The 25,124-nt window shown below is 41.1% G+C and overlaps 1 protein-coding gene across 1 annotated transcript in view; it reads right to left on the bottom strand.

The window, feature by feature from the left end:
* Window positions 1-23,420, bottom strand: part of MAP3K19 (mitogen-activated protein kinase kinase kinase 19) — a 38,419-nt gene extending 14,999 nt beyond the window's left edge. Inside the window, exons 1-6 of the mRNA XM_045559138.1 lie at window positions 23,343-23,420; window positions 20,251-20,366; window positions 15,563-15,659; window positions 9,962-10,040; window positions 8,729-8,991; window positions 1,575-1,618 (exon numbers count right to left, since the gene is read on the bottom strand). Of these exons, the coding sequence (XP_045415094.1) occupies window positions 1,575-1,618; window positions 8,729-8,991; window positions 9,962-10,040; window positions 15,563-15,659; window positions 20,251-20,366; window positions 23,343-23,364 (621 nt within the window). The 5' untranslated portion in view covers window positions 23,365-23,420. The remainder of the gene's footprint in view (window positions 1-1,574; window positions 1,619-8,728; window positions 8,992-9,961; window positions 10,041-15,562; window positions 15,660-20,250; window positions 20,367-23,342) is intronic.
* Between the last annotated feature and the right edge of the window lie 1,704 nt (window positions 23,421-25,124).

Here is a 25,124-nt window from a genome sequence, read left to right as displayed (position 1 = left end):
TAAATGAAGGCTCTATGATGTAAATGTTAAAAATTTAAGATAAGAAACATTTTCTCTTCTCTTTTCTTTTTACCTTCCATAGAATTAAAATTTTTGAAATCCCACTGAGCAGTTTAAAATTGCTGTTACATATCATCATTCAATTATTGACTCAGAATTTTCATGTGGAACACAATTACTCATCATTATTTTGCTGAATTGTTAAGGGTGGCTTATAAATTGCACACCTTACATTTGAAAATTAGCAACCCTGGATGGCTTTGCATTCTCCTCTGCCCTCCAGCTATTAACTAAACTAGTTTTTATTATCAACCTCTAGAGGTCAGTATAACCCAATGTAAATATAATATTTAGCTTTGTGGTCATTAAGCTGTAAGTACCTTAACTTCAGGTTTCTTTTCAATGTGGCCTTTTCTGGTGAATACAGATTTATTACCTAATTATATCAGAATGTTTATAGGCATGGATCATGGGTGATAACTGAGAATTATATGTTTAATTTTCATTCTATTGCTATCTAGGTGTAAGAAGGAAGGAAAAGGAGGCTGCCACCAGAAACTTAGGCATTAAAAGTAGATGAGATGTCGGGCAGTTCCCCATTTTATTGTCCAGATGATTTTCCCCATTTCTCAAAAATAACTTAGGAAATAAAGACAGATTCCCCCCGTGCTTAACCATCTCCCCAGTAACAGCCATTAAATTTTTTTTCTAGGCCAATAAACTCCTTTTTACAACACTAAGCAGAATATGTAAGTAGTTTTCAAAGGCTCATAGGATAAATAAAACTGAGAAAACTAAAGAATTGCAAGCATCTTTACAGAAGCTTTACTTACAAATTAGACAACTAGGAAAATCTTTCCACCACTGGCAAAACAGAATTACCTAATTTCTAGATACGTTCAAAGAAAACAAATTAAAATGTGTAGGTAGAGAACAGGAAACACCTCAGCAAAGCAATGCACATGGCAAGCATAGTTTTCCCAGGAATGATTTGCTACTCTATAAACTATATGTGAGTTGTTATTTTTCCAAGATACACAGTTGACCATTGACCAACATGGGTTTGAACTGCACAGGTCCATTTATATGTGGATTTTCTTCTACTTTTGAGCCACCCTTGAAACAAGACCAGCCACTCTTTCTCTTCCTTCTCAGCCTACTCAACATGAAGATGATGAGGATGAAGACTTTGATGATGATCCACTTCTGCTTAATGAACAGTAAATACATTTTCTCTTCCTTAAGATTTTCTTAATAACATTCTCTTTTCTCTAGCTTACTTTATTGTAAGAGTACAGTATATAATGCCTATAACACAAAATATGTGTTAGTCAACTGTTTATGTTATGTGTAATGCTCTGGTCAACAGTGGGCTATCACTGGTTAAGTTTTGGGGGAATCAAAAGTTGTACATGGATTGTCGACTGCACAGGGTCAGTGCCCCTAACCCTTGTGTTGTTCAAGGGTCAACTGTAATTGCTGAGGATTTGGTTCTGAATTGTTTGAGTTTGTCTCTAACAACAAAAGTTCTTTGGTTTTAATTATTAAGTCAAAAATGCTAATAGTAATCTTACCTCATTTCTTCGGCTACTGTACTTCATGTCAGAAGTAGAAAACTCTACAACAAGGAAAAGATAATGATTGGTTATTGTTAGTAGTAGAGTGAAAACAGAGTTTGGGGATATAGTCATTTAGATGCTATGGTTTGAGGAAAAGTTGTAGAAATTAAGAGTTTCCCCTGTGTAATTCACATGGCACACTGTGATGAGAGCCAGATGTTTACCTGCACATGTGGTAGAGCTGCATCGCAGGAGGGAGCCCCGAAATTATGAGACTCAGCTGGGATATAGGGTGGTTGGCATTTTGGACCATCTTTCCCTCCAGAGAAGGAGAGCTCTCGACATTGTTTGGATGTGTTGCCCCTCCGGATCTCATGTTGAAATTTGATCCCCAGTGTTGGAGGTGGGGCCTGGTGGGAGGTGTTTGGGTCATGGGTGTGGATCCCTCATGGATGGCTTGGCGCCTGCTCTGAGATAATGAGTTCTCACTTTATTAGTGCATGTGAGAGCTGGTTGTTTAAAAGAGCCTGGTACCTCCTCCTTCCTCTCTTGCTCCTGCTTTCACCACTTGACATGACTGCTCCCCCTTTGCTGTCTATCTGGATTGGAAGCTCCCTGAAGCCCTCACCAGAAGCACATGCTGGCGCCATGTTTTCTGTACAGTCTGCAGAACCTGAGCCAAATAAACTACTTTTCTTTTTAAATTACCTAGCCTTGAGTATTGCCTTTATAGTCTTTGTGGAAGACTAGACTGAAAAGCAATGACCTAGGGTATCAAGCGGAACACATTTCTAAGCAGCAAAGCTGCTCAAAGGGTGGCATGGCTGCTTCTAACAGCCTATGATCAGATATGGGAACAAAGGAATGACTTAAAGTTGGAATTTATAATTAAAAGGGAAGGAGAGTGTAAAAATTGGAAAATTTGCAGGCTGACCATGTAGTAGAGAAGGAAAGAGTGTTTCACGAGAGAAATCCCAGAGGGCTTTGCAGCAACCACTTGCTAGAGAGATTAGCATGACTAAAAAGGAACCAGGTGCCAATCAAGATGGGGGGGGGGAGTCCCCAAAGGCATTTCAGAAATCTTCAAGACAGCCCCTCCCATCACAGGCCCAGACGCCTAGGAGGACTGAATGGTTTTGGGGCCAGGCCTGGGGTGCCACTGCCCTGCACTGCCTTGGGGGGCTGCTTCCCACATCCCAACTGCTCAGGCTCCAGGCATGGTTCAGAGGTTCCCAGGTACAGCGTAGGCCGCTGTTCAGTAGGGCACAAACCATAGGCCTTGGCGGCTTCCATGTGGTGTTAAAGCCTATAGGTGCACAGAACGCAAGAGTGGTGGAGGCGTGGCAGCTTCCACCTAGACTGCAGGGGATGCACGGGAAAGCCCGGGTGCCCAGCCCAGAGCCTGTTGCAGTGGAGCTCCACTGAAAGACTCTACTAGGGCAGTGTGAGGGGAAATGTGGGGTTGGAGCCCCCACACTGAGTCCCCACCAGGGCACTGCCCAGTGGAGCTGTGGGACTGGGGCTGCTGCCCTACACACCCCAGAATGGTAGCACCTCTGGCAGCTCACACTCTCAGCCTGGAAAAGCTGCAGGAATTAGACCCATGAGAGTAGCCATGTGGGCTCTGCCCAGCAAAGCCATAGGGGGCTGGACTGCCTGAGGCTTTGGGAGTCCACCCCTTGCACCAGTGTGCCCAGGATGCAGAGCATGGAGTCATGGAGTCAAGGGAGAGGACTTTGGAACTTTAAGATTTAATGTCTGCCCTGCTGGGTCTCAGACTTGCGTGGGGCCTGTAGCCCCTTTCTTTTGGCCCATTTCTCCCTTTTGGAATGGGAATGTTTACCCAGTGCCTGTACCACCACTGGATCTGGGAAGCAAATAACTTGATTTTGATCTTACAGGGTCATAGGTGGCAGGAACTTGCTTTGAGTCTCAGAGGAGACTTTGGACTTTTGAGTTGGTGCTTAGAAGGAGTTATAAGACTTTGGGGGACTATTGGGAAGGGGTGATTGTATTTTGCAGTGTGAGAAGTACAAGAGATTTGGGGGGGCCAGGAGAAAATGATACGGTTTGGATGTTTGTCCCCTGCAAATCTCATGTTAAAATTTGATTCCCAGTGTTAAATGCGGAGCCTAGTGGGAGGTGTTTTGGTCACGGGGGCGGATCCCTCATGAGTGGCTCGGTGCCCTCTCTGAGATCATGAGTTCTCACTTATTAGTTCCCACGGAGAGCCGGTTGTTTAAAAGAGGCTGGCACCTCCTCCTCCCTCCTTCTCTCACCATGTGACACACCTACTCCCCCTTCACCTTCCTGCTTGAGTGGAAGCTCCCTGACACCCTTACTGGAAGCAGATGCTGGTGCTTCTTATACAGCCTGCAGAACGGTGAGCCAAATAAACCTCTTTTCTGTATAAATTACCCAGCCTCAGGTATTTTCTTCCTGGCAGCACAAATGGACTAACGCAGACTTTTACTATGAAATGTAAGCAAATGTCTCCAGGAGAAAGGAAGAAAGTGTCTCTAGGTTTTATTACCTAGAATGTAAGCAAACAGCTCCTGGAGAAATAAGCCTCTAGATCTTTCTGGAGCAATACACTATCCCTAACTTCCAAGGCATGTTTGCCCTTCAATCATCTTTTAACCCAGTTTCCTAGTGCTTTGTGCTCAGAAAGCCTGGACTGTGCAGAAATGGGAGTATATTCATGTATACTGGTCTTCCAACCGTTGTTTAAACTAGGTAGCTCATAAATTCTGAAAGGAGGCTGTGGGGAAGAGGGAGATGGGACTTACTAGGTAGTGTAAAACCTAGAAGTTGTTTTCTTCTTGCCAAAGAGTCAGAATGGTCCCCAAACTCCCACCCACCACCAGTTTAAACCTGAAGCCAAAAGCTCCGCCGTCTCCAGGATCAAAACAGGTCATATAAATTGATGAAGTGGGATAGGTGGGGGGCAGGGGAGGGTAACTGAGATCATGTGCGCTGAGTAAAGGGGCATCGTTAGCCAGCTCTCGCTGACATCCAATCCAGATGCAAGATCCAGTGCTGCTAGAGCCTCCCATTGTCAAGAGAAGCCGGAGAGCTGCAGATTTGCTGTGAAATCTCCCTCCCCCTCCCTTGTTTTTTTAATGCTGTGAAAGCCAAACAAAATATGTCTGGAGGCCCATTTCAGCCACAGGCTGTCACTCTGAAATTTCACTGAGAAAGAAACAGACTTCTCCTAAGATGTAATGCAGGTAGAGTAGCCAATCTCAGGTGAGAAACAGTCACCTAAGAAGAGGACACCAGCAGGAGAAGGCACAGGCATTCCCCTTGGCCACGGCTGGCCGGTGGGTCCCCGCCCCGCTCCTCGTGCTTTATGCATTTATTCAACAAATACTCATTGAGTGCCTACTGCGTGGCCAACACTGTCCCAGAAGATGGCAACATACAGTTGTGAACAAGAAAGACAAAATCTTTGCTGTCAGACAGCACATTCTAGAGGTCGAGATTTTCTGTTGAAAAGATATTTGAAGTTCATCTAGAAATACAATTGAATAAATTTATAGTTGTGTGCATAGGATAACTTCCCCAGTGAGAAAAAAAAAAAAACCTTGCAGGTATTCTTATAAATGTTTAGCTAGATATTATCCAGTGTTGGTCAGGGATGATGTGGGGTGGAAAAGTACTCTGCAAGATTTCTGGTGGGAATGTACTGGTAAGAGCTTTCTGGTAGGTAACTTGGCAACATGTGTCGGAAGCCTTTGAAAAGGTGCAGAGAGTTCCAGTTAAATATGGCAGATTGAATGTACACATTTTTCTCCTTCCTCTCTACAAACCTCACGAAAATGATGGTAAAGAAATTTGAAAATGTGGCTCACGTCTGTAACCCTAGCACTCTGGGAGGCCGAGGCGGGAGGATCGCTCAAGGTCAGGAGTTCGAGACCAGCCTGAGCAAGAACGAGACCTCATCTCTACTAAAAATAGAAAGAAATTAGCTGGACAGCTAAAAATATATAGAAAAAATTAGCCGGGCATGGTGGCACATGCCTGTAGTCTCAGCTACTTGGGAGGCTGAGGCAGTAGGATTGCTTGAGCCCAGGAGTTTGAGGTTGCTGTGAGCTAGGCTGACACCACGGCACTCACTCTAGTGTGGGCAACAGAGTGAGACTCTGTCTCAAAAAAATAAAATAAAATAAAAAGTCTTCACGCTAAAATGTGAATCCCATTCAGTACAGAGAACACTGGCCTCCAGCCTCATAACTTACAGGCAGGAGCTGGGATTATCCCTCTCCAGGGAAAATCAGCCAAGAGAAAAGGCCTATCTATGCACACTGATGCTTGGAAATCCCTCAAGCAATTGTCCAGGTCTCTGCCTATTCAACTCCTCTGAGGCCCATTCAACAAGCTCACTCAGACACACAGCACTTTTTAGTGCCACCCTCATAATTACGAACAGATAGCCAAGGATCCAGAGAACAAAAGAAACAGAAGATCTCAGAAGAATTAGAGACAATGAAAAACTATCATTCATATACTCCATGCCATTCATATACTCCATGCGCCTTTTCTCAGGAAGCTACTAGAAAATGTGCCCTGCTAAATGAGGAAGTAAGCCAAGGAAGAGTAAACCGTGTACCCAGCACACGGGGGTTCAGCACAGCAGGGAGGCCAGGGAATTACCAGGGAAATGGTGAGGGAGTCCCAGACAGGGAGCTGGTCAGTCGGTCCAAAGAGTAGGCAGGGCAGAATGAAACAGGAGGGCAGAAGTTTCCAGAAGTAATGACTCCAAACTCAAAAGGAACCAACGGATTACCTGCTATATGATCACCTGCACTAAGATGCATTTTACAAGTCGATTACACAGGATGGGGATGAATTAGTGACAGATATGCAGAAAGTCAGCAAATGATGAAACGAAGTAGTTACGAATGCTGGGATAAATATGTCTAAATAGAAAGGAAATGCAATCAGCTCACTATGGGGCTTGGCTACAAATATTTTACCTAGTCACAATAATGGAGACGTTGGATGTTGATTTTTAAAGAGAAAACAAAGATTAGGAAGATTGAGCATTATTTGTGTGTGAGGAGAGTAATGTAAAAGTATTAAATCTTAATAAAGTCTAAATTGAACAATCAAGAAATATCAGTATAAACATGATATTTAGAAATATATAAAAGTATACTTCAAAAGAAATGGTCTTGAAGTATTATTTGTACTTCTTATTTCTTTTGTTCATCTGTGTTTTCTGAATTTTTCTTAATCAACATATATTGTCTAATTTTTTTAAATTGCACTTAAATTTCTAAAAGAGCAAATATTTGCTTTGACATTTTCAAACAAGACTGTAGCACTGTCAAGCAGCCCCATCACCGCTACTCACCTAACCAAGTTTATTCTCGCCTGCGTGTGCTCCTCGTTACAGCTTCGATAGTCTGTGCAGTCTGGCTAGGAGAGAAGGATGCTTCCAGGATTTCCAAATCCATCTCTCCATCCGTTCTGCCTTCCAGGTTGTACCTGCACCAACTGCCCCTCTTTTTCTCTAAATGCATCTTCAAGACTAAATATGCTTGTTCTTTTTTTCACGTCGAAACTAAAGTGGGACTCAGATGGAAGGTATGAACTCTGAACACAGGTGGTGTGGTGCTTAAGCACACTGATTTCAGAGACAGGCAGTTCAGGTTTGAACCCAGCCTCTGTGACTCACTAGCTATGTGGCCCGAACACCCACTTAACCTCCTTAGGCTTCAGCTTCCTCGTTTCTGTAACAGGGATACTAATCTTATCAGTGGATAGTTGTCCCTTGCAATATTAACAGTAGGCACTCAATAAATGGTTATTATTGTTGTTATTAATTCAATCTGCATTTTTAATAGTTATGTGCCAAGTATGATGCTAGGTGCTTGGAGATTCAATGATTGTTGCCTTTGTAATCTGGTGAAGATGGGAACATAAACAAATAGTGACAATGCAGCGTGATGAGTGTTGTGTTGTAGGTAAGGTCAAGAGCCTGTGGGAGTCCAAAGGAATGGCAACTCCTTCAGTCTTGGGAGGTTCAGGAAGACTTCCCAGAGGAAGTGGTTTCTAAGATGAGCCCTGAAGGACGGCTTAATGTTTCAGCAGAAAGAACAGTATGTGCAATGTTCATGTAGCTGTTCAGGTAATGGAAGGCATTTAGTGGCTGAGGAAGAGCGGCAAGATAATGAAGCTGAAGAGAGGCTGCCTGGGGCGGAGAGCTGACTGTAGATTTCAAGGAACAAGGCCCTGAGGTCCACTTCACAGTCCAGATTTGATGTTACCCCCTTTATATACAGCCTATCAAATGCTGCTTCAACATTATGCCAAGTGAAACAAGTCAGACACAAGGACAAATATTGCGTGGTTCCACTTATACAAAAGACCTAGTCAAATTCGTATGGAGACAGAAAATAAAATAGTGGTTACCAGAGGTTTCAGGAGGTGGGGAACAGGGAGTTATTGTTTAAGGGGCACAGAGTTTCAGTTTTGCAAGAAGAAAAAGTTCTGGGGATGAATAGTTGTGATGGTTGCACAGCAGTGGGAATGTACTTAATGCCACTGAACTGTACACTTGAAAATGGTTAAAACGGTAAATTTTATGTTATGCAAATTTTAGCACAATAAAATTTTTTAAAAATTTTAAGCTCTGCTTCATTTAATTTCACTTAAACTATACCCTTCTCCCAAAATCCTATAATAATTATTCTGTTTGTTTCCTTTGGGAAGATGCCTCACAGTTTCTCTGGTGTGCAGTCTCCCTCATTGCAATAAGTCAATGAATGCAACTTGTTGGATTATAGGTTTGTTCCTGGTGGTTTAGGCTGGTCGGTTTAGGAAAGTAGGAAGCAAATACCAAAGACAATGTTGCCCCAAGGTTAAACATTGACATTAGTGCTGCTTTCTGGTAAATGAGTCTTAGGCTCAATATGAATATTTGCACATAGTGTTCTTTCTACTGGAACATCATGCCAACCCCCATTTTACTAATTTGCTAGTTTATTGTCTGTCCTGCACCCCCAACCCTACAGGAATGTGAATCCCACAAGGGCTGGGGTTATTGTCTGCTTTGTTCACTGCTGTATCTCCAGCATTTAGAACAGCGCCTGGATGAATAAATAAATATTTGTTGACCAAAAGGGTAAAGGAATCACCATGGGATTCAGTATTCAATTTACCTTCAGATTTTCCTTGCTGCCCCTTCAGAAAATGAGAAGCATCTTCTCTGGTTACAGACTTGGAGAGTTTTGGTTCTAAACAAGGTCTTGGCAGCAAAAAGCCCAAGTTCATGTCAAGGAGCTCCTTGGAACTTTCCTCTTTCTTCAGAAGTAAAGGCTTCGTGGTCAGCGTCTTTGTCCTGAGGTCCACAATCTCAATGTCACGTGGAAGAGAAACTGAATGTGCTGCTGCCGCCCATTCTTGATGCAGCAAGGTTGTCGGACTAAAAGGGGAGGGAAGCGGTCTGATTTAAAACTCATTCACCATGTCTTCTTGATCTCCAGTTCTCAGTGCAGCCAGACATCGCTAGAAAGTTTAGAGAGCAATTTCCAAATGGCGCTGCTGAGTGGAATGGCTGTATCCTGCATGGACAGACATCTCCACCCCCCCAACCCCCCACTCGCTCCCCACCTCCTCTGCCCTCTGCACCCAGTGCAGTCACCTGAATGGATTAGGTTTCAGCCCACTCAGTCTGCCCAGTCCCCATCTCCTTGCTCAGAGAAGTAAGAGACAAAGGGCAGGCAGGGGGACGCACCCTTTTAGCACCAAAGGCATTGACTAGCCCTGTGCTGAGAAGCTATCTTTGCAGAAGGACCAGTTTTTAAACTTTCCAGTCCACTGTGGACTGATACTTTTGTAAAATATAATAGAAGCACATTACTATAAAAATGGACAAAACATTAAAAATATGCAGAAAATAAGCCCCAATTTTTTCATTATCCGATCAATGAACATAAAATTACTTTGTCAATTGTTATACAACTTTTTAAATGATTGCCCTCATGTCCCGTACTGACTTCATCATGGGCTGATAACAGGACCACAGAACTACATTCTTAGCAGCGCTGCCTGGAGCAGGGTCCACAAACTATGGGGCGGGGGCGCTGGGGGACAGGGGCACACCCAGCTTTCAGCCTGTTTTTGTCACTTTGGTTGGATCACAGCCACACTCACTTGTTTACATATTGTCTATGGCTGCATTCAAGTGACAACTGCAGAGTTGAATCATCGTTACAGAGACTATCTGTCCCACAAAAGTTAATTATTTATTATCTGGCCCATGCCACATACTACATATTGTCACCCCTGCTTTTGAGCATTGTAGGTTGAATTACTAGAAATGTAGGTTTCCACACAAGTATCACTACTTTGTACTTAATTTCGAGTCTAATACTTCAAAGAATATTCCTTACTTGTTTTCTTTTAAATCTTCTTGGCTCATTTCTTCAGGCTGACCGACGTCTTTTGGAAAAGTCACAATGATCTCAACACCTATAGAAATGCATGACCATAGTAAAAGGAAGAAGAAAGCAATGAATTCCAGCAGTAAGCAGGAGAAGTATTTTATTTTTGACTCTTTAGACAATCTGTTCTTAATAATTGCAGAATGGACGTTAACCAGGGACTAAAGTTTAGCCATCTTAGTATCTTTCCTGTCCAGTACACGATAGGTCCTAAATAAATGCTTACTTAAAGAGAAAAATAAAACTGTATAATAAAATTTTCCAGACGTAAAATAAAGTTTTGTGATGAACAGTGTTGTCCTGTGGATGGAGAAAACAAGGCCTCCTTCTATAAAGTGTGACAATACCTACCTCATAAGACTGTTGTGAGAGTTAAATGAGATAATTTATGTAGCCCCCCCAAAACTTGCTTATGTTTGTAATTTTGGTCATCTCCTGTCTGATTCCATGAAATGATTCCCAGTATAACCCTTACGATGGAAAGTTCCAACTAGTAGATGGATGCTTGCTTATGATATAACAGGTTAAGCAAAGTTATGTGAAAAACGAGCGTGAATCACACTAAAATTGCCTGTACTTTAAGATTTATTCATTCATTCCTTTTTTCCATTCAACTTTTATTAAGCATATGACAAGCCCAGTGCTTCGTATTGAAGCTATAGACATAAACAAGATGCAGCTGTGGCCCCAGTAGAGCTGATAGGAAAGCAAAGGCTGCAGCGAGGTAAGCGCTGTAATAGAAGTGTGCAAATGGTACTGTGGGAGCAGAGAGGAGTGTCCTTCCAGGAGGATGCAATGCTTGTCCCAGTATTCATTGCTATCTATGTATTCGTCAGAGCCATTGACTCAGTCTGCATACGCTCGGAGGAGCAATGGTTGTATAAGCTCCACTGAGTGCTAGGGATAAAGTATAGCAGGGAGGATGAGGGCAGGGTGTGAATCAGATACGATCTGGGTCTACAATCCCTCCTCGTTCCTGCACTTCCGGGGTGACCTTGGGAAAGTTACTTAACGGCTATCATTATCATCATTATCTCAATTGGTAGATTTTTATTATGTTTAAAGGAATTTGGATATTTTGTCATGAAAGCATCTTACTGTTTGATTTTTATACCTGTTCCATACCTGTTCCATGTAATAAGACTAGCGCATTAAAAAAAAAAAACAGTAAAAATTTCCAAAAGGAAAAGTTTTGTTTACAATCAGGCAAATGATAATAGTATTTACTATCACTGTCATCCAATATTATATTTTGTGGGATTGTGAAAATGTATCTAGCTTTGGTGTTCCTGAAAACATGTTTCTCAGACAACTTGATTGCATGTTTTCTAATATTGTACAATAGCAAGGAACACTTGTCTAAAAATGAAGTTTCCTTGGAACGGCCAATTGTTTTCTAACTTTTCAAAGATCCTATCACCACACTATGTAGTTCAAAATGAGAGGCTTGGAATTATCAAGCTGGAAGGAACTTATAGGTCATCTGATCCAAGCCTTTCATTTTAGAGACAAAGAAACTAATAGCCATGGGTTTGTGTGACATGCTCAAGGTCATTCTCCTACTTGAAAGAAAGATGGATGTCTTTCATAACGTTCTTGTAGTCATCCTGTAGTGTAAAAACCTAGCTGACATGTTGGAGTGAGAAAAACATACAGCATATATTCCTAGTAACTAAACTGTCAGTGAAAAGGATGTCTGGTACAAAGGCTAGATGCACTTAGTACTTCGCTGTGGAAGTTAGAAAACTTGAGTAGGGTGTATGCACATGAACACCCTTGTCAAGAACTAATAAAACCCAGAATGCTTTCAAGCAAATTTAATGTGCTTAAAACTCTATTAATTGGCTGATTTCTTTTTCAAACCAAAGAACAAAGATATATTAAGCAAATATAAGAATTTCCTGCCTTTTTAGCAATTGTTAAGAGCTAATGGCTGCCATCCTAATTGTTGGTCCTAAATGGAAAAAGTTCAGAATGGTTTATGAACTTCTAATATCAATAGAATATACTGACTCTGAAATTGTTTTGAGACATACAAACGTTCTCTTTGTTCTTTCTCTCGAATACTGTGAGTGGCAGAGGGGGCTATGGATAAGGCCTCCAAACCCACCCAGTAGGCCAAGAAAGGTGATGTATCGTCACCCGTGAAAATACAACTCTTGCCCCTGACTGACTGCATTTTTCAGATAATGAGGATAAATTAACCCCACCAGAAAATATTACCGTAAAGAGAAATTAAAACACAAAATTTCAATGTAATCGGAAACATACTTTCCTCACAGAAGAGAGGAAAATAACATTCATAAAAAGTTGGGAGATGCTCGTTATTTTGTCGTTAGTGTTAAAGCCATCATTAAAATAGAAACTTAAAGTCTGGCCCAGCCTAACTCATGTGATGAAGAAAAATTATTTTCTCCAGAAAAATCTTACTTTCCTGTGTTCTCCTTGTTCTACTTAAATTGATGGGCATATCTGTCTGGGTTGTGGGCATCGAGGTTCAAAATATTTTGATGCCCTCTCTACATTTTGAGAATTTCCTACATTGTGAACCTCAACACATACATTTTTAAAACCCTATTTTCCAGCCTCCTGTGCTGCCAGGGTTCAGAACGTGTGCTTGAGGGACTGATACGTGTGAGTTACAAGAAGAAAGAGAAGGTACAGCATCCTTATCTTACCTAAGGTGCTGATGTGGGCGTCAGTAGAGGGAGGGGTTCTTAGGGTGACACTGGGAGTGGCTCCCTGGTTATGGCAGGTGAGGCATGATTTGGGGGTCAGTGGCGGCCAGTTTTGAGATATAGTTATGAGAATTCTTCCTCACAATCCAACTGAGAGTCTTCCTGCAATGGATTGAATGTTTGTGTCTCCCGCAAATTCATATGCTGAAGCCCTAACCCTCCGTGTGGCTGTATTTGGAGATGAGGCCTGTCAGGAAGCAATTCGGGTTAACACAAGGGCATAAGGGTGGGGCCTTGATCAGTTGGATTAGTGTGCGCATAAGAAGAGAGCCCAGAGAGCTCGCTCACCCTTGCACTCGCTCATCTGCAAGCCAGAAGAGTCCTCACCAGAAACCAGTTCCTGCCAGAACTTCGCTTTTGGACTTCCCATCCTCCAGAACTGTCAGAAAATAACTCTCCTCTTTAAACCATCCAGTCTATGGTAGCAAGAGTGGACTAATGGTTTATAAACTTTCTAATATCTTTTTAAAAGTCCTTCCTTCTTAACTGAACTAGGAGGAGTAGGTTATGTTATCTGCAACTAAGAATCCTGATGGATTTACATTGTATTAAAAAAAATTTAAGGCCAGTAATTTTAGGAAATAGGCTCTTGTTCATTCATGAAAAGAGTAAATTTACAGGCTCAATTTCTAGTCTACAAGGTTGGGATTATGTTGATGGAGAAATGCAAGATTTTTGTGCTAAAGAAAAGGATGAGGATTTTTTTGGTTTTGGGTTTTTTTCTTTCTTTCTTTCTTTTTTTTTTTTTTGGTCTTAAGTTGTATTTTACACATTACCATCTACAAAACTAAATAATAAATAAATAATAAAACAAATGAATACTGCAAGAATACTTAAGTTCTCCATAAGGAATGTTAAGGTGTATGGGATCCAAACATTATGGAGTTTATATATATTTTAATTAGTGATGTTCCCTTTTTAATAGAATAATATGATGGACAGACATAAACTAAATGATTAAATGTACGTATCTACAACATAATAGTCACATGGTGTATGCATAAGGTCTTCATAAATTATTTAAGCACTTTAAACATTAATAACTTGAGATATGTTAGAAATGCCACGTAAATGAGATGTACAGAGATTAAACTGATATTTAAAGAAATTTCAAATGATATTTAAAATGAATACAATGGGCCGGGCGCGGTGGCCCATGCCTGTAATCCTAGCTCTGGGAGGCCGAGGCGGGTGGATTGCCCAAGGTCAGGAGTTCGAGACCAGCCTGAGCAAGAGTGAGACCCCGTCTCTACTAAAGATAGAAAGAAATTATCTGGCCAACTAAAAATATATATACAAAAAATTAGCCGGGCATGGTGGCTCATGCCTGTAGTCCCAGCTACTCGGGAGGCTGAGGCAGTAGGATCGCTTAAGCCCAGGAGTCTGAGGTTGCTGTGAGCCAGGCTGATGCCACGGCACTCACTCTAGCCCGGGCAACAGAGCGAGACTCTGTCTCCAAAAAAAAAAAATGAATACAATGGACAATAATACTCAAAACACTTTTATTCAGATTTTGTGACTGGAAAAAGTAACTGAAGCCTATCAACTGTGAGAAGAAATTTTATCAGAAAGATAATTGTTTCTTTCAAATTTGTAACTCAAGTTATTAAATATTAAAGCTCAAAACTGCAAGAGCTTAGTGGACATGCTGCATCAGTGTTATAGCTTCTGTATGAAAACTGAAAATATTACAAATCAGTTTTAAAAGAATGACTAGCACCCCAAATGGCAAGACATCTCCAAGTTGAGCAGAATAAATGAAATATTTAACCTCCTAGAAGGTGCCTGGGACACCACTAGGCTTCTGAGAGCCTGGCCTTGAAGTCTATGAAAGCCAAAGGCAGACAGATTGTAAGAATCATTCAGAAGAGTTTCAGGATTTGTTTATTTTCACTAGCTCTTTCAGGCTTGCAGGTGTTCACAGTTTTAACCACTACTAAAGGATTCTCAGCACCCAGCCTGCGGAGAGGAGAGATTGGCGGGAGTGTTGGGAAGCAGGAGGCGGCCCGGGAGAGGGCAGCACAACACAAGAGGCTGCAGGGGACGGCAGCCAGGAAAGAACTGCAGCCTTCAGGGACGCGCGAAGGCATGAAGAAAACAGAAGGGGAAGAGGGCCGCTTCCCTGGAGTGTTAGAGATGGAAGCCAGAGAATTGCCAGGGAGAAATTGCAGCAGTTCGAATAAACATTTAATTTAAGAAGGTTATAGGCGAATAGACGGTAGACAAACGTGGTAGCCATGGCGACTATTTTCTGAAGCGAGAATCTGCAGATATATAATACCTTGTGGTCTGTTAAGTGCAAGGGCATTCAGGGGTGTGACAGGAGAATGTGTTTGAAATGGGTGTGGTTCTGGAAAATTCCAGACTTACGGCCTCATAGAATAAAAGACCAAGACCTGGGGCTTGTGTGCCTGGTTCACTCCCCACTTCCCCTCAAGGGGAATAGCCCAGAGACGACAGGGATTGGAGAAATGTGGGGCTCTGGAAGGGAACAGACCCCTGGAGCTGACAAAGAAATGGAGAAAAAGTGTTATCAGACAAAAAGGAAAGGGACAGCGAGTGGCTGGCTGAGATGGAGTTGGGGAGAATGAGAGAAGAGCCAGAAGAGGGTTGCCCATTGTGACAGGGGCAAGGTGCCCAGATCCCCTGATTCAGATGTAGACCAAAGGGTAACATTATGAGTGGTTTTCATTTTCCTTTGTGCTTTTCTGTGTTTTCAAACTTCTGCACCGAGCATTTCTGAAATTAGGGGGAAACCCTATATACGCTCAATGTTATGTTTGTGAACACATCAAGTTCAGAAGCTGGATACCTTCTGTCCTGGGTTGCCAGTGCTGTCTGTCACCACCCAGATCGCCTTCTTCACTAACCGGTATGGAATGACCACAGTCATCATCTTGGTCAAACTCCTGCAATGTCATAAAATAAAAACTCAGTCATTCAATGTACTAATTTGTTGACAGAGTAAATGTTGATTTTTCTAGGCTAAAGTTTCACACTGTGGATTCCTTTTAAATTGGATAAAGTATTTAGGACTAAAATAATAGAAAAGTATCTGCCCCTGGAGCACCAGCCTCAGACAGTCGCAGATGTGATTAATTGCATAATCAAAAATGAAGATCAAAGCGGAAATCACATAGACACACTGAAATTCAATATTTTATACTTTATCATCTCAGCATCCAGGCTGCTAAGCTGCCACAAATTCCATCTGGGTGGGTAACTGGAAAGAATCCTTCAGCCACAGTCACAGTGAACAACCCCAAAGGAACACGATCTTTTCCATAAAGCCTCCCTGGGGCATCACTGACAAATGGTGAGAGTGAAATCCCTGCCCCTTGTGGAAGCCACAGATATAACTCCAGACCGAAGAGGCAGTGAAGCTGATTAAAGTTTTCACTACGATGGTTTCTGATCTCATCATGGCACTCAAACTTCCTTTTTATGCTCTAAAAAATAATCATTACCCTGAAAAAACAAGATTGAAAACCAACTTGATTTATAAAAAGTACTCCCAGCTCTCTAAAGGAGAAATGTTTTCTTAGTAGAATTCATTATTGTTGATAGATTTCTTTGTTAGAAGTGTGGCTGGTGATTTTGTACTGTTTGCATTTCTAAAACCATGATAGATGCAAGAAGTAGTTAAAATGTCCCATCACAGCCCAGAGGTTACAATTAGCTGTCCCGCTTCCATGGGTTGGGTGAACCACCGATTTAAGAGGACAGTTGGATAAAATGTCTTTGACCTAAATGCAGATGTCTGTCCTCTCACAGTTCAGACAAGCAGCCAGTTACAAAAAGCCTCTGAGAGTTCATTCATTAATTTCTAAGAGAGCTTGGAAATTTTTTTCTTTTTTCCTTTGCATTTTAATTATAGAAACAGTGGGTAAAGCCAGAATTCATTCACACCCAGACTCTGAAGTCTAGTTCCAGGGTGTGCAACCACGCTGCTATATTGCTACCAGGAAAAGCTTGGAACAAAGAATTTCAACAAGAACCATAAAGAAAATAATTAATAACAATGGGCAAGATGAAAAGAAAGGATACCTAACTTGATAGGTTTTACACAGAAAAAAAGAAAAAGTGTGTGATACCTACAAGTGCCTGACAAAAATTTCTGCCATGGAATAAACCGAAAGACCATAAGTGCCACAGACAAAAACGATACAGGGAGTAAGATCCACTCTGAAGGCAGTCATGGAAATGAAGGCTCTAAAACAGAAAAAGCTCAGAGTTTTCCAATTTCTTTTAGAATGCTAAACATGAAAGACTTTAAGATGTGCTTGAGTGCCACAAGGAGGAGAACTGAAATAATGACCTTAGTAGTGAATGAGAGAAATAAAACATTAGAATAGCAAATCCCAAACACAGATGGGTTTCCTAAGCCACTGGTAACAATGCAGGAGGTACAAGATGGACAAGAACTAGAGCCTAAGCATTCTCCGCTGCAAACAATGAAGTACTAAGCACACAGAAGAGAAAAGCAGTAGGGAAATCATACGTGATTACATTTGCAAAGAAGTTTCTCCTCAGATGAAAACAGACTGGGAGAGTTTATAAAGAGCCTCTAGGAGCAGTCCTACAAGCAGGGCAGCTACCTATGTCTGTGCACTGGAGAGACCTATTTCAGACAACCAACAAGAAAACCAACCTTTCATTCAAAGCAAAGAAGTGAAGGATGACCTTGGGTTTGGGGATTTAAACCCTAGAGAAAGCACAAGGAAAGAAAAATGCAAATCCAATAGTGGAAAAGTCTATTTCTCCCTTAAAAATGAGTTCAAAATTCATTTTAGCCACAATAAGAAAAAATATATAGTGAAAGTTCAAAGAAAGTTTTAAAGTTGCATCAAAAAATGTACTAATATGGCTTGGTTACATAGGGTAGAAGGGGAATGTTGAGGATCTCTCTGCTCCTTGTACAAACTTACAACCAAACTCTCTTGTTTCAACCTCACACTAACTCCCAACTTCTGCGGTACCTGAGGCCTCTAATTCCTGGGCTTTTCTTTGTTTCTTTGCAGTATGTCATCTTGATTGTCATCAATATCCCTTCTGTGAATAATCAAGCTTCACTTTTCTCCATGCTGCCAAATCATTTATCACTCCTCTGTCCACTTCTGATCTCACATACTGTGATTGGAGGTTAGCTATGTGTCTTATCATATTTCACTGAACCTAAGATGTTCCTGATTATAAGATACACCATTATTTTATGTACCACTAAACATGACAAACAGTGCCAACTTTACTATGACAATTGTAAGATGTCTGATTTCAAAGATGTTAAAATGCAAAATATGCATCTTAGAATTGATAGTAGTTAAATTGAAGAAGGAAGGACAGCAGATTTCTTTTACAAGAGTGTGAAAGTCAATCAACGGAGGAAGGATAGTCTTTTCTTTTCAACAAATGATGTGGAAAGAATTGGACATTGTTGGCAAAAATATGTACCTCCACCTAAACCTCACACCTAAAAAATACTAACAGTACCAAATGATGGCAAGGATGCAGAGAAACTGCATCTCTCATTCCTTGCTAGTGGGGATATAAAATGAGAGTGCAACTCTGGAAAATAGTTTGGCAGTATTTTAAAAAGTTAAATATACATTTACCACATGACCCAGCAATTCGACTCCTGGGCATTTCTCCTAGAGAAATGAAAACTTATATTCACATAAAAATCTGTACATGAACGTTCATAGTAGCTTCATTTGTCATAGCCCAAAACTGGAAACAACCCAAATGTCCTTTAAAAGGTGAATAGCTAAACAAACTGTAGAACATCCATACTACAGAATACTACTCAGCAATAAAAGAAACTAATGATACAAAAACAACTTGGGTCTATATCAAGAACATTATGCTGAGTAGAAAAGACCAAAGCCAAGCTCAAAAGTTTACATGTATAATGATTTCATTTCTATGACATTCTTGAAATGACAAAATTATAGAGTTGGAGAACAGATCAGCGGTTGGCATGGGGGAGGGAAGGGAGAGGGTTTGGCTCTAGACGGGTGGTAGGCGGGAATTCCTTTGTGGTGACAGAGCAGATCTGTATCATGATCATGGTGATCAGGGGACAAAACGTCATAGCACCATACACACAGACACACAGAGAAAGAAACAAAAAGGCTTTCTTTGCATGCACAAACTAGAGAAATCCAAGGAAGGTCTATAGTGAATTGCATTGTGTCAATGTCAATTTCCCAATTTTAATAATTGACTAAGGTTCTGATAATACTCCCCGCTGGGGGAAGCTGGTGAAGGGTACACAGGGCTTCTCTGTACTATGTTTGCAAATTCTTGTGAGTCTATAATTATTTCAAAATAAAAAGCTAAAAAATTAGTTTTTTTTTCTTTTCTTTGTTGTTTTGGGATGATTTTTGGAAGAAGAGACTGAAATGTCTTGACTCCACCATCTCCAAAACCATTCACTTTGTTTATAAATATTATAGTCCATACCTTATTAACTTTTAAAAATAAACAATTTTGTGGTCATATTTTTATTACCAATAAAATATAAAGTAGTAAGATCTTTATTCCAGCTATGTTAATGTTTATAAACATTCAAAAGGTACAAATGAGTACACAGTGCAAAGCACATCTCCAGTTCTCTCTGTAGACAGCCACCGTGGCCAGTTTTTTGTGCAACTTGGGTGTCATTCCACAGTTTTCTGTGTCACAGTGTCTGTCACTAGTACTGTTACCGTACTATAGGGAACTTGATGTGGAGGGGCAGGATGATGGCCATGGCCACAAGGAGGCACCTCCTTTGTGATACCCTGCGATGGATTTGATGTGGATTAATGATCTTTTCAAGATTAATGTATATGGACACAAGCTATACATTTGATTATGCAGTGTGGATTCAGCTACAACAATCTTCTGTGCTATTGGGTACACGCGCACACACACTGTTACGGACTGAATATTTGTGTTCCAACAAAATTCATAGGTTGAAATCCTAACCACTAAGGTGATGGAATTAGGAGATGGGGCCTTTGGAAAGTGATTAGGTCATGAGAGTGGACCCCTCGTGATGGGATTAGCGCTGTCATACTGGGGACCCCAGAGAGCCAGCTAGTTCTCTCTCCACTGTGTGACGATACAAGAGGTTGGCAGTCTGCAACCCGGAAGAGGGCCCTCCCCAGAACCCAACCACACTTTCACCCTGATCTCAGACTTCCAGGCTCCAGAACCGTTAGAAATACATTTCTGTTGTTTACAAGCCACCCAGTCTACGGTACTTTGTTGTAGCAGCTGGAACTGACTAAGACACACACCCCATGTGTGAGACTCAGGGTTGACTAGCTAATTACTGCTCTGAGATTAAATTCTCAGAAGAATGTCTTACTGATTGTGCTTTACATTTTCTATGATTACATTTTAAAATATTATAATATGTTACTGTTACAAAATATTTGAACACCACAAATCAAGTAGTAGATGGAGTAGGTTATCCGCTTTTTGTTAATTTGTTGCTTTAGGGAAGCATCTTACCTCACCGCTGCTGATGCTTTGCAAGAGGATGTTTTGAGTTTTGGTAACTGTCGTCATATCAGTTGGAGAAGAGTTTGTATCATGACAAATGTCGAGCAATGATTCCTCATGTCTTTCTGTCAAAAGAAACATAACAATATGTTTTCATAAGATTCAGCAATTCCAGCAATTTCACAGAAAGATCTAGCTCTAGATTGTAAAATCTGCTCCATTTTGTCAAATATTTCCCTGAAATAGTGGTCTGGGATCCTGACGAAGCCTTGGCAATCGTTTTCAGGGGAAGAGATGTGAGGACAACAAACGTCCACAGAATGGATGGTTTAAATTAAAAAAAAAAACAAAAACAAAGGCTTTAGTGGTAACTGGTATTAGTTAAGGAGAAAAAACAAACAGGTTGAGATTTTCAGCAAGTAAATATTTTTTTAAAAGTTAGGGTAAAATCAATCAACATCTGGGAAACTACCAAAACTTAAACTCTATGAGAAATTAAAAGTTACCAAGAATCAGGCTGGGCAAGGTGGCTCACGCCTGTAATCCTAGCACTCTGGGAGGCCGAGGCGAGTGGATGGCTCGAGGTCAGGAGTTTGAGACCAGCCTGAGCAGGAGCAAGACCCCGTCTCTACTAAAAATAGACAGAAATGATTTGGACAGCTAAAAATATATATAGAAAAAATTAGCCAGGCATGGTGGCACATGCCTGTAGTCCCAGCTACTCGGGAGGCTGAGGCAGAAGGATCGCATAAGCCCAGGAGTTTGAGGTTGCTGTGAGCTAGGCTGACACCACGGCACTCCAGCCCAGGCAACAGAGTGAGACTCTGTCTAAAAAAAAAAAGTTACCAAGAATCAGATTTTGGTTCAGCAAAACTCCAGTCACCTCATCCTTGATGTCTACATCTTCACTGCAACACCCTCTGTGGGGCGCTGGGACATGAGGAAGGACTCTTTAACCATTAAAACTATCAACAGCTGGCTCAGGGGTAGGAGCCCTCTTCTCCAGAGGGCCACACACAGAGGAAGGACATCCGTCCCTCATGTTTCCCCAGGATGGCCCCTCATCATGGACTTCCACTTGTAGAAGTTGGAAGAAGCTTCTCGGTCTCTTCTGACTAAAGCCTAGAACACTCCATGTGTCGTACAGAGTAGTGAAGACTTAGTGCCAGCTCAGCCAGTACTGGATCTTCCTTTCCCCACTCTGCTCTGAAGCCCCTGACATCATTTTGTGAGGCACAGGGGTAACTTCGGCACCATACGGCTGTCACCCAAAATCAGAGCAACCTGGGTCTTACAGACCATCCAATAGTGTTAAAAAACTTAGATCACCCAACCTTTTTTCTTTAGTTAGTGGAAGAGAAGATATCATGAAGTTAAAATAAATAGGATCAACTGCCGTCACGTCAAAGGTATGGAATTAACTGGTTTGTTTTCGGCAGAGTTGCTAAGTAAAACCTGTAACAAGTAGCTAGAAATCACATTTGTTCTACAGCGGCCAAGGACAGAGGCCCTCGGCCACTCTGAGCAGAGTTCCTGTCTGGCACTTGAAGCCACATTACATTAACAGAGCTCTGAACACCAGTAGTCACTCCCAATTAGTTGCCAAGGGACATTGCTCTTATACAGATCCCCCTCCTGCTATCCTGAGTTCTTCAAATAAGCATGGGCTCTTTTCAACAAAAACTTCTTCCTCTTCCAATGACTCTTCCATTTATTTTGTAGCTGAAACAAGTGATCTATTACCCAGACCCTCCATTTCTTCACCATATTTTCCTTCTTTGCTCTTTGCAATCTATCTTCTGCCTACATCCTGCCATTGGAACTTCTCCCTTCCCTACCTCATCTACTTTATAATCTCTTTTTTAATGTTACATTGTTTCCCCACTCCTTCCTTCTTGCAACCCTCTCCTGATTCTCCTCTTCTCTCTCTCACTCCCCTGTGGGCACACCACTCCCTGACTGTGGGTACATCTGCAATCTTCTCACCATCATGAGTCCTTCAACAGTCTCACCCACTGTCAGGCCCTCACAATCTCCCTTCTGCAGAGAACTCCCAAACTAACAGTTCAACCCGTCCTTTCCCACAAGCCAGTCCTATAGAAAATTGCTACTTGAGCCCCAAGCTTCCATCAAATTCAATATTTTTAGATTCATTATCCTCTTCTTCAATATCCTCACCGAACCAGAATGTTTTCCTACTTTGTTGGTTGCATTTCCATCTTTCCGCTTCCCAGGCCTGAAACTTTATAAATCCTTGCCTTTTCCCCCAAATTTATCCTACACAATAGGCAGAGGTTAATTTTCCTAAAACATAGCTTTTAGCATTCTCTGGCTTAAAATCTTTTAGTGACTGTATTTTACTTTTACAAAAAAAACGATGTCCTTCAGCCTGACATCTAAGGCTGTCCCCTCGATTCATAACCAGTTTCTTTATGTGTCTGATCTTTTGTTTGTCTTCTCCCTGACGTGAACTTTCAGTGCCAGTCCCCCATTTGCCCCCGGGATGAGCCATGCTCACTCACAGCACGGCGCCTCTGCTCCACAAAATCAAATCCCATCCTTTTTTCTAGGGTCAGATGGAGTCTCACCTCTTCCATGAAACCTTCTTAGGTATGTAGCCTTGTCCCCTGCCCCAGAAGCTTCAAACAAAAAGTGAAGCGAACAATAAAGTCAGGCAGCTTTCACAAAGTCACACGCTGCTCAGTGGCACACTTTTCATTATCCCTTTCTCTGTGGCTGTTTCTATGTCTCTGCTCAGATGCTTTTTTCCCACCTATGTCAAACTTTTCCATATGTTACCCAGCCTCCAAGAATCACTGGAAGTCCCTCTTCCCCTTTGAAGTTTACAGCGAGCTCTTTCTCCTCTGACTTATGTGATGTGCCCTGGCCATTTGTACACTTTCAAAAGTTTGGGCTGTGCGTTAGACTTCTTTGCCGCCTTAGAGCACCTAGCTGTGGGCCTTGTACAGAGTCACTGCTCAATAAATAGTTATTGGCTTGATTACTTTAAATGGACCCATCAGACGGACATAGGAAAAGAAAGACTTCTATTAGGGCTTTTCTTAGTTGTGAAATTATGCACGTGGAATAGAAATAGTTACCTGGTTTTGGCATAGAACTCATTAGGATGTCCAATAACTGCTGTTTCCTCAAACTCTCTATCTGTGACACATAATGTGTCGCTGATTTTCCACTAAAATCACAGAGTTTAGGATCTCTAGGAAGAATAGAATCAACATCAAATGTTATTTAGTTAAATCTATTGAAAAAGAAAACCAGTGTGAGGAGAAAAACATTGACATCAAATAAATAAAAAGTAATCTTATATAGTTGGGGGATAATAATGATTTTAAAAAGTATGAGATAAAAGGTAACAATATTTTAGATAAAAGGAATTTGCTCTATATCTTATTCCCACTCCCATTCTAAAAGCATTCTAAGATTTGCAGACAATTTCCAACTTTAAACAACATCCAAAGGTGCACAAAATCAAGTAAAGATAAAAACGTCTTGGAAAACTGCTGTCTTATTATTCCAAATAGCTCGCTTGATTGTTTTTTTTTTTTTAATTTCCAATGATTTAGCTTACTGCTGACTTTCTTGATATTTCTTTGTACTAATGCTAACAGTTAGCTCTTTTATCATTCAAAATGGTGGAATGGCATAGAATCCCTCTTTAAAATTCAGCTGATGTGCTTATTTCACAGACTCTTGGTTGAGAGGTGTGATCTTGTCATAAAACCAAAGGTGTCCCTCTCCACATGTTCTTTTCCTTCCTCTTTGCTGTGTCCTGAGGTTGTTAAACCCAACTGGCTGATCTAAGGGCTCTTTACAACAGCACAAATATCTTCTCCTCCTCTCTATGTCGTGCTGAACCCTAGCATTAGATATCGGTTCAGAGAGGTCCAAAGGCAAACGATGAGAGTCCTATTAACAGATAATAGTGGGGGAAACAATGAAAACTCACTTCACTTGTCATATTCTGGGACAAGGAGCAAGTTGATCATGTTTTCTAACCTAAAACCTTTGAATTTGAATCTCTTCGTTGCTATGGGACAAGGTAATGTGTTATGAACTGCAACACTATTCTCCATCAAAGGTCATAATTCAAAAGAAATAGCATAGGACCAAGAACTGGGGGCTGCCACTACCTTGTTATATGGCTTTAAGCAAGTCACTTAACTCATTGGGACTCCATTTGCTCACTGCCTAGATTAGGGTCTCTCCAAGTGGTATCCTTTGATCTCCTATATTCTGACCCTAATCCAGACCTACTGAACACCATCTCTGGGGTGGTGTCCAAAAACCTCCATTTTTATCAATCACCCCAAATGTTTCTTAAACTAAAGTCTGAGGTAGCTTCAAAAATTCCATTTTCATTCCATTATACTAACTGATCCTTTTACAATAGCTCATGTTCCTCACTATACTTTTGTTCTCGATTGAGGCTTCCTCTTTCGTTTTATTTGCCCAAACAAAATTCATATGAAATACTGAGAAAGGACTTGGGCCATCTGTTCTTACTTGATAACTAGGTAACAGCTTTGGGAAACTGCAATTATAGCATGAAAGATCACTTATTAACCCTCTTATTTTTTTTTTAAAGTTAATTGCTTCCCTCGCCCCTCCTAGAAGAGCATTTGGTATATAGTAATTTTAACATAACTTGAAATCACTATTATAAATTGCTTTTGATACATTGACAATGTTTTCCAAAATAATTAGTAACATCTTGAGGGTAGGGAGCTACATACTCAAGAATTATTTGACATTCCCAGTAACTACCAAAACAGTAATTACTTAAACAAATAAAACAAAGAGCTGGATACCATAAGACTAATAGATAACAAATTTTAACATCTGTATATCACTTTGCAATTGTA

The sequence above is a fragment of the Lemur catta genome, chromosome 8 (genome assembly GCF_020740605.2).
Source record: "Lemur catta isolate mLemCat1 chromosome 8, mLemCat1.pri, whole genome shotgun sequence".
Classification (NCBI taxonomy): domain Eukaryota; kingdom Metazoa; phylum Chordata; class Mammalia; order Primates; family Lemuridae; genus Lemur; species Lemur catta.
The sequence above is the reverse complement of the archived record's forward strand: the minus strand, read 5'-3'. Positions and strand labels throughout refer to the sequence as shown.